The 16,641-nt window shown below is 31.1% G+C and overlaps 2 protein-coding genes across 2 annotated transcripts; both read right to left on the bottom strand.

Moving 5' to 3' along the window:
* Positions 1-281: 281 nt before the first annotated feature.
* Positions 282-1,544, bottom strand: LOC105767511 (transcription repressor OFP7). Its single transcript, XM_012587064.2, has one exon. It carries the CDS (start codon positions 1,420-1,422, stop codon positions 493-495), a length of 930 nt encoding a protein of 309 aa, XP_012442518.1. The 5' UTR covers positions 1,423-1,544; the 3' UTR covers positions 282-492.
* A 12,075-nt stretch (positions 1,545-13,619) lies between these two features.
* LOC105771206 (protein LIKE COV 1) lies at positions 13,620-15,838 on the bottom strand. The gene is given in 7 exon segments (XM_012592618.2): positions 13,620-13,838; positions 13,933-14,157; positions 14,237-14,341; positions 14,344-14,403; positions 14,810-14,919; positions 15,296-15,348; positions 15,695-15,838. Coding segments are annotated over 7 exon segments (801 nt in total). The 3' UTR covers positions 13,620-13,734.
* Between the last annotated feature and the right edge of the window lie 803 nt (positions 15,839-16,641).

Here is a 16,641-nt window from a genome sequence, read left to right as displayed (position 1 = left end):
TTAAGTTTTTCATGATTTTTATAATAGACTTCTTCATCATATATTAAATAGTTTGTGATTCTATTAGTATACATTTAAGTCTAAGTTCATTTGTATTTTAAGCTAAACCCTAATCCGATGACTTGTTATTGTTATTGTATTAAAGCTGATATAGATTAATAATAATTAAATTAAATTAATAAATGATTAGGTGAAATGGTAAAATGGTAAAATATATTATATTTTTTTTAAAAACGTAAATTCAAATCTTAAAAACAATATTGTTGAGAGGTGTAGCAATATTAACCTAAAAAATCAGGTTTGTAACCATCGGTGAAGAAAGAACTAGATGAAATAATCCCTAAAAATTTTAAAAGAAAAGCAAAGAAGAATGAAACAACATAACATGTGTTCTTCAATGCAAGTTGCTTAGTTTCATATTATGAGCACGAAAAGTAGTTCTTCACTCCTCACCATCTTCAACTTAATTAATACTAAGCGAGCAAGCTTGGCTTATTTCTCACAGAATAATGCTTCCCAAATCTCAGTGAAAGCCTCCACTATGATTCCATGATATTCCTTCGAATTCAATGAAAGAAAACACTGCAAAAGCTGCTCCAGTTCTTTCGCTTCAAACATCTGTTTCTCCATTATCATCTCCAGCATCGACCTCTTGAAGTCTTCATATGGATCTTCCGATTTCTTCACCACCACAACGCTCTCCGCCACCTTCTCTTCCGCCGTCCTCGGCGATTCTATTGAACCTCTCCGTGGGGGATTTTTATTCTCTGTTGACAATCCTTTGTGTTTCTTTGACCTTAATCTCTTCATCTTCTTCTTGTTCTTGATTTTGATTTCCATGGGAGAGTCTTCATCATCAGCCATTGATTGATCCAACTCAAAAGATGAATCATCAGAGAAGCTTCTCGAATTAGAAATTAGGGTTTCAGTCTCCTCACCTAATTCGCTACTGAAACTGAAGCATCCACTGTCAGTTGACGAAACAGTCGCCATTTTCGCCTTCTTCTTTTCCTTCCTATTGACCTTGTATTTCCCGTTGCTCTTACCAGAAACCGACGCTTCATAAGTTCTCCATTGAAGCTTAGAATTATGAGCTTTGGCCATTACCTGCAATTGAGTTGACTCAAAGCTAACATCTGGAGTGGTTGAATATCGACTTCTGCATGATCTTGCTGCTCGGCACCCGCAGTCAACTGAAGCTACCTTGGGTGACAAATGGCGTTTGACGAAAGAGTAGTCCGGCGTCGACGGCGGCGGCGCAGGGAAGCTCAGGTCCGAATATCCAACGTCAGATGCTTTAGGATTCACCGTAGATAGGAACGAAACAGAAGTCTCCGGCGACTTGGGAGGTTTCTTTGATCGACAGAATTGAAAATATGGTATAATACAAGAAAATTTAAGCTTGAAACAACGTTTAGCCATTAGAAGTTTGCTTACGAAGTCGTCAAAATTTCAGGGTCGAAGAGGATTATATAATCGAAGAAAGGGCCGGCTATAAATTATAAAACTGACCAAATCCAGGAGATGATTATCAAGTTTATGTAAATTTTATACACTCTGAAAGCTAAGAGGTGATATCAAGTTTATAGTTTATATACACTCTGAAAGCTACGTAAGATGCTTTAGTGAAAAGTTGTGTTCGAAAACGTCTTGAATATTAGGTGAGCAGTCAGTGTATGAAAATCATCTCACTTCCTAAAATTCTACCTTAAGCCGTATCCGACACATTAACACAAATTATAATTATATCACACTAAAATTAAACAAATAAATAATTACTCCTACCACCTGTATCATATATACATTTTTATTCCACAGTCGCAAGCAAAATAGTCAAGTTCGTATTTGTTGTATTTATTTTTAATGGTAAGATCCGTCCCAACACCCAAACAACAAAGGTGGAGTTTTCTCAGGGTGATGGGTTATGGGAGGTGGAAGCTTTAATTTCTAGATGCATGGCCTTATGCAATACGAGGCTACAATCAGCATATAAAGAGCAGCAGCATCTTTTTGGTGATCAAAGTTAGACTTGTTAACGTTTAAAAAGAAAAAAAGAGCTTATTATATATATATAAAAAAAACTTTTGAGCCAATGTGGCACGAGACAAATATCGAAAATTTCAAGGAGCTTTGGTGTGAATAAATTACAAGTTATGAGTTTAAGTGTAAGTGTAAATAGTAAAAGTTTTAAAATAACATCTCATCCATTTCTTCTTAACATAGTTAAAATGAAAAAGAAAAAAGGAAATGGGAGAGAAGAAAGAGCTTTTGGACTTTGAAGCAAGATTTGGCTTTTAGGCAGCTCTCTATCTTTAGGGTTTCGATTTGTTGATTTTGATTTGAGAGTTTTATTGTTAATGAATAAGAATTTTTGGATTGCTAGAAAAACTGTTGGATGTGGAATTATCAAGTCATTAATTAAATTTATAGTATGAAGTATGAATTTTAATTTGACACTAAATGATTTTATGTATTAAGATAATCGAAGAAAATCCAAAAAGTTAGGTATGATAATGTAGGTTAGTAAATTTGTGGCCTTTGAAAATTGCATCTCCGATTTCTATAATTTCTGTATTAGACTTTAAATTAGCCGACTATACATTTCATGTGGAAAATAATGATTTTATTTGATAATTAAATCATCCTAATCTCTAATTATCTTACAACAAAATATTTAGTGATTGTAGTAACCATAAATAATAAACAAAGATAACATTAAAACATTGGGTAGCGAGGTTGGGTCTTTTGCCCAAAAGCAAAATCTACCGCCTTTTTGGGCTTAAATAATGGATGGCTCGCAGGCCGGAGCCTATAACATTTAAGCAGGGCGGCATCGTAGTTCTTGGATCTCAATACTCACTTACCCATAAAATGAAGAAAAAACAAAAGTTCCGTTGCCGGGATCCTAACCGCTGGACGACAAGTTCGAAATGTTTTTATAAATATATGTATAATTTAAACTTCCAACGTTTGACCAATTTCTAAAAAGTCAATGTCATAATCATAAGTTCTGTTGACATTAGGTAGATATGGAATGTTTGATATAATTTGATCGGATTCCAACTTGACAATACCTATAATTGGGAGGGATTTAAATATTGATTCATTACAATTGATGATCATAAAATTTATTATATCATGATAAAAGCACATTTATAATCATAATTTATGTCCATTAAATGTTTCTTTCTCTTAATTGTTAAATTTTTACTTTCAATTTCTTCAAGTATCCATGCAATCATTTCTTTATATAGTTAAACAGATACAACTAATTATGAAAACAAGTTGTTCGCTAAGGGTTTTTTTTTTTCTTCTTTTTCTCTATGTCGTGTGATAACCAAAGTCAATCAACCAATGGATACAATGGTGGTAGAACCATCAAGAAGATTCAAAAAGGGGGGATGATCTTCCAAGAATGACTGGTACATATAGAATCACTGGTGAGGGAGCTAACATCCTTTTGTGACAAGCTATTGAATTATTGTTCAGGTAATAAACCACAAGTTGAGCCACTAAAGGGTGATGATGATGTACAGCTTTTGGAAGGCCGCGGTGTTATGAATCTTGACAGGATTTGTAGTATTATTTTCTCAGATAGAATTCATCAATTAGTGGAGGAAAGTACGTCAAAAATTGTAATCACAAAATTGTTTGATCAAAAAATTGGGTTTAATACTTTATCGAACAAAATCTACGCATTTTGGATTTAATTAATGGATCTATAGAGAATAAATATTATATGGTGAAACTCAGATCAATGGAAAATTGTACAAAGGTACATTTTGAGGGTCCATGGGTGGTATTTGTATTAGAATTTGTATCTTTAGTGTAGTTATTTTATCATATATGCTTGTAACTTTTAGAACAAATTGATTAATAAAATTTCATAATTAAATTATTATCTTTCGTACTATGTCCTCATTGGTTTTTGCACAAAAAGCAAATATTAACACACAGTCACTGATTACTTAAGGTTTAATTAATATTAAGTTGCATCACAGGGTCGAATTATGATGCGGGAAGACAACTTATATTAGTAGGTAATTGATTCAGGAGACTATTATGTTGTCTATTAAGTCCAATTAGGGAGATATCTTGTTTTAAGTATTATAGCGGATGACTCCTAGAAAGATGGACATATGTGTGATTGTATAGATTGTAATACATCGGACAAGATCCAAGTTGAATTAATTTTGAATTCATTTATGGATAAATTCACTTCTGACATTTATAGTGTAGTTTACCTCAATCCCGAGTTAGTGACTATCAATACGTATGTTACTCATATACTTTGATATATTGAAAGCCTCAGCTCAGCTGATGTGAGAGTTGGAGTTAGTATGTTGAGTATACAACTTAAGTGTGACATAAATTCATTTACAATAGTGGAATTCATAGCTCAATTAAAGAGTAATTATATCCTCTCACTAGCATTGCACGGATTATAGAAAAGGAACATGGCCACAGGCCATTCGTCAGGGACAAATGATTGTTATTACTATTTGTTAGTAATAATCTTTTTCATCATAGAAAGATGCAATGGTGGCCATGAGATAAAATATGATCATATTTGGTCAATGGATCTAATCCAAAAAAATTAAGGATATCCTATAAGAGTAGCACACGAATGACAAGATCATTGGAAAAGCGAAAATATAAGTTGCTTTTGTAATAGTATATAGTGGGGAGTTCAATCTTGATACTTTTAGTGGATTAACTCCATGACTAAATGTAATTAATAAATGAAGATTCGAAACTTAATTTTAAATCATTTAAGCCTTATTTATATATATCCAATAAGTTCCTATGCTAGTTTGATACAACCTTATATGAATTGTATTTAGAACGATATGATGAACAAATGAAAACAACGAAAGATAAATATATAGCATATATTACTATTAGTAGTAAATGCATTTTCTCGAATGGAACGAGAGACGAATTAGATATTAATTTAATTTATTTAAATTATTATTTAATTGATTGTAATCAAATAATTGAGTTTAAAGTGAGAATTAGTAGCCAATAGAATTTTGAGAATAAGATGATTAAATTTATTTATTCATGAATTTTAATACGGTAAAGCCATTATGACTTTGAATAAATTAAAATTGGGTTAAGAAAATAATTTAATTGAATAAAATAATATTTTGGGAATAGAAAACTAATTAGTGGGTTGGATAATTATATGACCTTATTTTAATTAAAACTGGATTGCACATACAATTGTACCTAATATAAGTAATGATCTAATGAGCACATTAATAAAGCAGTGGACGACACACTTAGTGTTACAGTGGGTATGTTGCACACCACATAGTTATCCTCAAACCCCAAATTGCTTTGAGTATGAGCTCAAACAAATCAAATCAAGTGCACAAAATGAAAAATTTTCTTGAACTTTTAGTAGGAAAGTTAATTCTATCTATAAACCAGAAACTATTACTAGTTTCTCGGAGAATAGAATTTATTCTTTAAAATCAATTGTCGCTAGTTTTCAACAGAATATCAATGCTCTCAAAGTTGTGTGTGTTAATAGACTCATAGTTCTTAGAGAAACGGTACTAAAGTTCTATTTGAATAATGTCTAATTAAATAGTAATATTTTAATAGAAAACACAAGTTCCACTTGAAGTAGAACAAGAGGGCAACGACATGTCCTAGAAAATACTAAGATTTGTGTTGAGTATAATTATATGTGTTATCCAAACTTTTGAGCCTATTTGGGCCTTTCATGTATTAAGTATAATTATATGTGTTATCCAAATTTTTATCTAACACTTGTAATTTATCCAACCCAATAGTTATTTTTATTACCCAAAATATTATTTAATTAATTTAAATAAATTAATTTCTAAATTCAATTCGATTCCATAAAAGTCATGACAACATTACCATATTATAATTCATGAGAAAATTAATTTAATTGTCTTATTCAACAAATCTATGATGACTAATTAATTTAATTCTCACTTGAGACTTCAATAATTTAATTACAGTCAATTAAATAATAATTTGAAGAAATTAAATTAAATTCTAAGTCATCTTTTGTACTTAGCGAGAAAATGCATTCACTATGGATAGTGATACATGTGATATATTTCTCTTACTTATCGTTTTCATTCGTTCCGTAGTTTATCGGTTCTATATGCAATTCATTTCGGGTTATCTTAGGCTAGCGGCGTAACACCCCTAACCAGTATCCATCACCAGAATAGGGTTATAGAGTATTACCGGAGTTTACAAATTAATTTACAGACATTTTATTTCATCAAGCATTCATAGTTATAACCAATCAAAATCAAAACATTAATGAGATAACGTTGGCCAATTTAACTTATACATGCCATTATAATCAGAATCAAATCATCCAAAATTACCGATAGAACCAATGGATAGTGTGATATATCTCCGACAAGCCTCCAACTCAATCGAGCTTTCGATAATCATTTCAATGCATCTAATAATTATACATATTACCAATAATAATTTAATTCTAATAATAAAGCACATATTTATATAATACTCATAGTTCATACGAACTTACCAGGCTAAATTGCAGAAATACCAAAATTCAGGGATATTTTGTAATTTTCTATTTTCTCAATTTCCACCCAATCTTGATCTAAATTAATATTTCATTCAATTTATTAATTTAAATAATAAAAAATTCATTTCATGCAATTTAGTCACTTTTTGACATTTTTACAAATTTACCCTTAAAATTTTACTTTTATTCAATTTAGTCCCTAAACCTAAAACATGCAAATTAGCCATTTTAATGAAAAATCATGCTAGTTGAATAATCATATATTTTCCTCCTCCTCCTCCTCTCCATTCCACATCCTTAATGTATATAACATGCTTATATGTAACATTATCTATAATTTCACTATTTATTTATATGTTCATTCAAAGATGTCCACTTGAGTCATAGTCACTAAATTATTTATATCTTGAGCTACGAAACTTAAAATTAAGATCCGCTAATTTTTTATGAAACTAGAATCACATATCTTCTTACCATAAAATTTTTAGAATTTATGGTTTAGCCAATAAGTACATTTTATTCTTTAAAGTCATTCATGTTCTGCTGTCTGACAGTTTCGACCCTTCTTCACTAAAAATTAATTATCTTATCGTACGGGATTCAGATGATGTTCCCGTTTGTTTCTATTGAAAACAGGCTCATTAATAATTTTAAACATCTAAATTCTAACCCACAATTATTTTTATACAATTTTTAATGATTTTCCAAATTCAGAGCAGGGGAACTCGAATTCATTCTGACATTGTCTCACAAAATTTATTATATCTCATGATTTACAATTTCATTACTTACAGAATTTCTTCTATGAGAAACTAGACTTAATAAGCTTTAATTCCATATTTTTTTCATCCTCTTATTCGATTTCCACGATTTATGGTGATTTTTCAAAGTTAACCTACTGCTGCTGTCTAAAACTATTTTAGTGCAAGATGTTGATTACTAAGTTTATAAATCCCTTATTCCCTTTCTCTATAATATTTCTCATCACTCTCACTTATTTCCCTTCACTAATATTTCAAGAACATAAGACCTTATATAAGAAAACTCTACTATAACATCATTTCCATGCTTTTCAATAATTTCAAACTTAAAAATATATTAAAATCTTGATGTTCTTACATTGTCCTATTAGTTTCAAACTTTAACTTGATTTTCTCTCTCCTCCAGCTTCTATTTCTTGAATCTAACTTGATATTTTAGCTCTCCATAGTCTCCTTGTTATCTTTCTCTCTTGATAGATATGGAAACTCGTTTATTTTAACTTGATATTTTATCTTTCTCTTGTTATTTTAACTTGATATTTTAGCTCCCCATAGTCTCCTTATTATCTCTCTCTCTTGATAGATATGGAAATTCGTTTGATTTCTAAGTGAAAATGGTGATAATTTGAAAAAGAAAAGAAAACTTTCTTTCTTTCTTCTTCTTCTCATGTTGGTGCAGGGGAAAGATGATGATAATTCTTCATCTTTCTCTCCTTATATATTAAATACAATAATAATAAAATAATAAAATATCTCATTAAAATATTAATAAACTAATATTTATTTAATTAATTAATATAAAATATCACCAACATCATCATTGCCTTCTAGATTTCTCTCTTCTAATTGACCATTTTGCCCTTTATAATCTTTAAAAATTTCATCCTTGAGTCATCACTTAATTTGGTAAAATTACGATTTAGTCCCTCAAAATTCTTCACCTTTTCAATTTGGTCCTAATTCATCCATTTTCCTTAGTTTCTAGATTATTCCACCCTTAAAATATTTGCACTATTGGTCCTTCAAATTTTTCATATTTACACTTTACCCCTTCAAATTTTGAGTATTTACTATTGATCAACAAAACTTTTCTCACTTTTGCGATTTAATCATTTCTTGAATTAATATATCATAATATATTTTCCAATGTTGCCATAACTCAAAATTTCCCTTTTTGTCACTTTATTTCTTTATTTTACTATATCAGGGATACCTACTTTCTTACTGTAGTAATTTTCGGGGTATTACAGTAGTAATTTTCGAGATATTACAAGCGGAAGGACCGATAGACATATATAATTAGGGCTCAAATAATTTGTAATTAAGTTTTGACTCTTCATTTATTAATTACAACTTATTTAATCATGAAATCATTCTACTATAGTACCATGATAGAACTCTCCTTATTATTATGAAAGTTACTTTATTAAGTGTTTATCCAATAACCTTGTCATAAGTGTGTTACCCTAATAAGATATCATTAATATCATTGGGATAAAATTCGTTCTCCCAATATAATCAGATTTTATCTCATGGTTTTCATTACATCTTTCGATATGAAAAAGTCAATTACTAACACATGGTAATTAAATCATTTGTCTTATAACACCCATAGTCATATTCATTTTTCATTAATCATGTAATGTCAGTGAGAAGATATCATTACCATTTATTGGGCTATGAATTTCATAGTTATGAAATGATGATACATCATGCAGAAGTCGTATACCCAACGTACCAACTTTTGGTTCCTTATTTATTTGAACTTAGGCTTTCATTTATAGCAAAATATATGAGTCACACCCACATTTTCCATCATTCACTCAGGATTAAGGTATGTCACACTATGAACGTCACAAGTGAATAAATTTATAAACAGATCTAGAATAAAATTCAACTTGGGTCCTCTCCGATGTATTATCAGTCCAAACAATGACATTTATGTCTCTATCTTCCAAGAGTCATCCGCTTTGATGTCTAAGATAATGTATCTCCCCAATTGGACTTGATAGATGGCATAATAGTCTTTCAATCATTTTGTTTGGTTTTGATTAGTCTATGAACTATTTTGATTACCTACTAATGTCAGTTGTCTTTTCGCATTATGAATCGACTACATAATGCAACTTAATATTAGTTAAAATTAGTTGATCAATATGAATCAATATTTGCGTACATTTTACTTTGCGTGCAAAAACCATTGAGGCCAGATACACATGTTATTAATCTATAATTAAATTTTATTTAAATCAATCTGTCCGAAAAATTACAAGTATAAATTGACAAATATACTACACTGAGACACTAGTTCGTAACAGTTTAGACACAATAAGACTGTTATTACCTTTAACAGCATAGAAAAGTTGGGAAATGTTTCAACATGATGTTAAACCAATATTTTTGAATGGTTATCTTCAGTAGGTGATATATATTGAACAACCTAAAGGTTTTGTCCATTGGAGGATTGAGTTTGGAAAACGTAGCGGAAAATAGGTTTAAGGGAAAACCAAAGTTTTAATTTTTTTTCAAAACAAGAACTTGATTATGTTATCTAAAGTAATAAACACTTAATCAAAATTCGTACCTTTTTTATTTGTCTAGGATAAACGCTTCGATCATGTGGTTTTCTCCGCTATCCTCAAGCTCACGTTTGTAGAGTGTGGACTCACTTCGAATCAGTAATTTTTTTCACAAAATGATCAGTAGGGTAATTTTGCAATTTTTTTTAAACTTCTAAAGTTAAGTTGTAAATAAAAATTATCTCTAAAAATTTCCTGGAATAATTTCTTCAGATATTTTCCTCTCTACAACTTTTCTTGAATTCAAGTGTGTGAGAATATTGACCAGACTTTCTTTATATAAGGAGAATTTAGAGAGAGATCAACAAGAGTTAGAATTAATTACATAAATATTAAATTAATAATATTATCTAGATAAATATTAAATTAGATTTAATATCTCATATTAATATCTAAACAAATATTAAATTAAATTTAATATTAAATTCATTAAAACAATATTATCTTTGGAAAAATTAATTTGAAATCAAGTTATCCGGTAGAGTCCTACTAGGAGTCTAATTTTCCCATTGCTCTACCATCGAAGAACTGCCGCCGCTGACCATCCACTGGCCATCAGATTTCCATCTTCAGTGTGACTCCCCCGACACCTCGAATCGTCGTCATTTTGCCCGAATGGGCCTAGCTGGTTCAACTGTTCCCAGTTTGATCCAGGCTAGTGACGGTCCAACCGGTCTAATCTAGCCACCGATTGGACCATCAACCCAGTTTCATACGTAGGGTTCGGTTCAACTAGTTTTTGGATTTTTGTCTCAGGTTTTGGTTCTCGGGTTTAATTTTCGATCTCGGGTCCAATTTTCTAGTTCAATTACCCATTGGGCCAATTATTTGACTTGAAAATTAATTTCCAAAAATATCATATTATTTTAATTAATTAATTTTTCCTTAATTAAAATTAATTTTCTAAAAAATCACTGAGATTTTCCATATTAATCTTTTAAGAAAAATCTTTAATCAAATTTTCTAATTGAACAATTCACATTATCACCTATTTTAATTCTATATCGAATAAATAGACTCAACTAAATTATTTCCAGAGGTCATAGAATTTTCTTCTGATTCAAATGTAGTCCGATCGAGCTTTTGTTGAGCTAGTAGAGGGACTAGCCGAACATATACAATTAGGCTCGAGTAATTACAATTATGTCTAGAAGTATCATTCTGATAATTCACAATTTACGTAATCATGGAGTGAGTCCACAAGAAGCATCATAATTGAAACCTCATTATTATATACTCTTTATGAAAGCAATTCATCCAACTGTTTTGTCCAATGACCTTGTCATGTGTGTGTTACCATCATATGATATCCTTGATTCCATTTAGTTAAATTCATTCACTCAATGCAATCCAATTTTATCTCATTGTCACCATTGTGTCTTCTTAATAATTAATATAGTTACTGTCAACTAATGACTATGATAAGTTGCTCGTTAGAAAACAAGCAACCTGTGGCCACGTTCTATATTTATCAATCCACACAATGCCAATGAGAGGATATCGTTAACTCTTTAATCAAGCTATAAATTCCATTATTGCTAGTAGAGTCATGTTATGCACAAGTCATGTATCCAACATACCGACTATCGGCTAGATCATCTTTAGAGCATAAGCCTCCACTTATATCAAAGCACATGAGTTACATATTCACAGTCAGTGACTAACTCACAATTTAGGTAAGTCACACCATGAACGTTACAAGTGAATCAATTCACAAACGGATTCAAAATTAATTCAACTTGTGTTCAAACCAATGTATCATTCTTTCAATGAATACATCTATGTCTCTACCTGTTGAGTCAACTGCTCCGATAGTCAAGACTAGCCATTTCCCTAATTTCAATTATAGATGACATAATAATCCTTCTATGTATTTGAATCGAATGCTCATTTTGATTCTTTTACGAGATTACAAACTTGTTTAGATTGTCTATTGAAGTAAGTTGTCTTTCTTGCAATATAAACGTTCTTATAGTGCCACTTATCATCAATTTGAACTTAAACAATTAATGAGCTAATATTTGCTTGTCATAATTTCGCTATGTATGCAAAACATGAAACATAGAAACACAAAAGATATAATAGTGAAATGTGAAATTAACTTTATCTATTTATTCATCGTTCAAATATATAGAAAACAGTTACATGTTTACTACAATATGGGCACATTTCCCAACATTGTCGCTAAAGGGAATGAAGACAAAGTTTGTCTACTAAAGAAGACCTTGTATGGAATGAAACAAGCTAGAAGAGCTTAATATTCTAGAATTGATAATCATTTTGTTGAGTTTGGGATTCAAGAAAAGTCTTAGTGAAGCTACATTGTATGCCAAAACTACTGATAAAAATGACTTGTTGGTTGTCTCTTTGTATGTTGATGACTTATTAGTGACATGGAGCAACTATAAATTGGTGCAACAATTCAAAGATCAAATGATGAAAGTATTAGAAATGAAAATTTTGATAAAGGTGTCCTACTTCCTTGGAATCAGGATTTCTAAATTCAAGCAAGGAACTTTCATTTCTCAACAAAACTATGCCAAGCAAGTGCTAAAAAAATTCAACATAGAGAATTGCAAAATTGTTAACACCCTATTTGATTAAAATGAGAAGCTCAACAAAGATGTTGGCTCTGCCATGGTTGATGAAACCAATTATAGAAACCTAATTGGTTGCTTGTTGTGTTTGATAGCAACTAGACCAAACATAATGTTTGATGTCAATCTTATTTCCAGATTTATGCATTATCTAAGTGAAGCTCGCCTCAGAATTGGAAAAAGAGTGTTGAGATACATTAAAGGGATAATTGATTTTGTTGTTTATTCTAAAAGTTAGTTGAAGTGAAATTGTTGGGCTATATAGACAATTATTGGGTTGGATCCTGTGATGATATGAAAATCACTTCAAGCTATTTATTTATGCTTGGTTCAGGTGCATTTGCATGGTACTCTAAAAATAAAGAAATTATGACACATTCAACTGCAGAAGCAAAATTTATTGCAGTTGCAGTCACTGTAAATCAAGCAATCTAGTTGAGGAAATTGTTAAAAGATTTGGGCCTGACTCAAAATAAAATAGTAAAAATCAGGTGTGATAATCAATTAGTTGTGTCAATGGCAAAAATTCCAGTTTTCTATGGACAAACCAAGCACATTAAATCAAGTATCATTTTGTTCAAGAAGCTGAAACAGAAAATGAGTTAAGTTGATCCATTGCACCTAAGAAGACCAACTTGCAGATATTTTGATTAAAGTTTTACCCAAGGCAAAGTTTAAAGCATTAAGGAGAAATCTTGGTGTATCCATTAAAAATAGAAAGGAGGAGTGTTGAAAATAATGTTATTTTTAATGTTTAAAATATTGTTAATATTGTTTTATTTTAACTAGATTTGTTGTTATATTTTAGTGACCAATCATTGGATAAGCTGTAGGATAAAAATGCTGACTAGGATTAGATAAGTATTATATTTTGGATAAGAATAATGATTGGTGGTTAAGAATTAGGATATAATTTAGATAAGAATTTGTAAACATGCTTGGTTAAGGCATTTCAAGTAAGAAAGAAAGAAAAAAAAAAATTTGTTCTTGCATTTCTCTCTTCCTTTAAGTTTTCCTCTGAAGTTTTTCTTTGCTTCTTCTCTCCCTTCCAACTGTATCTTATGAGGCAAAACGAAAAGGAAAGAAGCACTAATTTGAAAAAAAAAAAAATGAAACTAAAAACTACCATCCATTGTACCATATATATGTTTTCAAATATTGATTTCTTGAATGAATTGAGTGTATGCTTGGTCCAATATGTATATATAAGAAACAGAAATTAAGCTCTAATTATTGTTAATCCATTTTCATACTGATGCTTCAAAATTGACTGTTCTTGTTGCTGAAATGCCGGAAGGATCAATCATAGTGAATAATTTAGGCACAGACATGCCCCCAGAGATAACAATTTCTGCAGCAAAAACACTTGAAATTATTAATACAGGACGATTCGATTTTCATTTCGAGTTCAAGTTTAAGTTTGAGCTTGGATTTTGGTTTCATACCGATCCCCTCTCGAACGGATATATTAGGCCTCAAAATATCAGTTGAACTAATGAGAAGGACATCACCAAGATAAAGATGATTTGTGGGAACATAAACACAACAAAGTTCTTCTTCACCTATACCCTTTTGAAGAACAACTGTAGAAGTAATGAAACCAAACATATATTGCCCCTTACCAGGATGCCGAATGATTGCGACTTCTTTGAAAGCATTAGAATTCTGATCTGCAAGTCGATATATTTGGTGTCGCTTTCGAGTTAGTTCGGAAACTACGGACGACAAATATGCAAAGAAAGACTTTACCTGGTGAGATTGCAGCACTTATTTGCTTTGAGGCACTATAAATATAGCTCACTAGCGGCATCTTCTTAATGAACAATTCGCCGAGAGTAAGAACCGAAGCCCCACCCAAGATGACATGAAAATGCCTACTAAAAAGATAAATGTGATGGATGTAGCAAATCCTAGACCTGCATCATGTTTCCAAAGCAACAATTATATCGCCTGACATCTGAAAAAGGTTAGATTCATTGAACTTATAAGATCGGTCATGCCTTATGATGATTCAGATAAAATACAATGGCACTGCTTCTCGAGATTCCTTTAGATAATGAAGCATTGATTCTAGGTTATGTTTCAAGAAGGACTCGGTCGAGTTTTATACATATACGATACACCAACATCAGTATGTTCAAATTTTCTATGTTTCTCTCTATATTTGAAAGGTCATATCTTTAAACCCATGCTCGAAAATGTATAGTATAGAATACAAGTACTTAAAAGAAAAATGAAGAAACGTAGCGACATGGAGGTGATGAACTCAATCAAAAAATAAGTTAAAAGATGATCCAAGGAAAGGAAGGAAATTTGCCTTACCAAAAATATTGATGCCTAGGTGATCATAGACTGGGGAGAAGAAACCATCAACGAGATGAATAAAACCCCAAGTAACATAGAATGTAATGGCCAGTGGAAAAAGTATGACACTGCAACAAAATATCACATTTCATCACAAACAAAATTCAAAGAATCTCAATTATTTTTAACGCTTTATGATCTTGAATATCATTTTCAAGCTAATTAATGAACTCATGGATATGAACTAAATGCTCACTGATAACTTCGAATATGTAATGTAGCCTATGCTACTTTGGTGCGAGTGTCGGGTTTAGGTACTTGTATGTGTAGGATACGGAGTATGTTCAATTTTTTTCCAAAATTTTCAGTGTATTTGAAGAATACTAAAAGATTCATATTCTTGCATGGGGTTGGACATGTTAAAAAATAAGAGTCAAATCAATGCTATATAGGAAGCCAAGAGAAGAGCAAAATGTACCAAGGTTGAAGATGAAAAGGACTTACCACCCTGTCATAAACTTTTTCCATGCCCAGCTACGGATTACTTTTAAAAATGCCTATGCCAGAATGCAAAACAAAGTTAAAACCATATTCACAAACAAGAAGCTGCAAGAGACTTTTATTGTCAGATTTTGATAAAGTATTTCATAAATAATCGAAAGATCACAAGATTTTCATAAAAGGATTGCAAATAATAGGTTCCAACTTCAAACCTAAATGCCATCTCCGAACCAAGCCACGGGTTCGAACAATGTTGTCTACATTTTGTGTAAAAGGGTCACAAAAGATGGGATTCAAATCCCAAACCTGATGTAATCTTGCATAAATGGGATCTAAGTGGAAATGAAACAAATCATGATGCAATTGCATGCATATGCATGTCGATGAAAGAAAGGCAAGCACCTCGCGGCCATGGGAGGTGGAGGAGATTGTAGGAGTAGGAGGAGAGGAGGAGGATTTGGAGTCTTCATCGTCGGAGATGGTTGCGACGGGGATAAGCAGCTCTCGATCTTTATCCCTCTCCCTATCCCTCTCTCTCGTCCCCATCCCTTCCTTTTTGACCCTTTCTTTCCTTCCTTCTTTGCCTTTATCTTTATTTCTCTCTTTCGTCGACTGAGTGTAGCCAACTATTGGATCAAGGGTTGTTATTTGTTAGCAAGGTTACTAGAAAATATGTTAACCTGGAATTAAATTCACCCATGACTCGAGGTATTTAAATTTATAGTTTACTATTTTTTATGGCACGAAAAATGTTTAATATGACATAGCTTTTATATTTATTTTAAATGTTAAATATATAAAAGTCGTACATGAATTTATTTAAGTTTGAGTGATCGAATTATATTTCACAAATTTTGAATTAAATTTTAACTCAAATTTAACACATCAACAGCTTAATTACATGATAACATAAGTTGAAATGATCATCTAATAGCATAAATTTGAACTTGTTGCTCCACCAATTCGAATCCATGACGTGGGTATGAGGTCAACAGAATCGATAAATCATACATTGAGATTCAAACTTGTTGCCCCTCAAAAGTGATGCATTTATAAATGTCCAAAATCAACTTTTTTTGAAATATTTGTCGAGTTATGTTAAGTTATAAACTTACTACTTATATTTTAATTTTATTAATTTTAATCTCTCTACCTTTTAATTTTGAAATTTTGGTCTTAATAAAAATGATAGTAGCTAAATTTATTGGGTTAAATTATGCTATCATTCCTATATTGTGTGTAAAGTTGTAAAACTAGTCCACATTCTCCAGTTCAATCATTCTTAATTGTAATATTTTTGAATTTCAAAATTTCAGTCTTAATACAAACAACAATCAATAAATCTACTA

The sequence above is a fragment of the Gossypium raimondii genome, chromosome 5 (assembly GCF_025698545.1).
Source record: "Gossypium raimondii isolate GPD5lz chromosome 5, ASM2569854v1, whole genome shotgun sequence".
In the NCBI taxonomy this organism is placed as follows: Eukaryota; Viridiplantae; Streptophyta; class Magnoliopsida; order Malvales; family Malvaceae; genus Gossypium; species Gossypium raimondii.
The sequence above is the reverse complement of the archived record's forward strand: the minus strand, read 5'-3'. Positions and strand labels throughout refer to the sequence as shown.

Bases quoted from the DNA above. Each gene is read 5' to 3' on its own strand.
- LOC105767511 (XM_012587064.2), bottom strand. From the start codon at position 1,422: ATGGCTAAACGTTGTTTCAAGCTTAAATTTTCTTGTATTATACCATAT.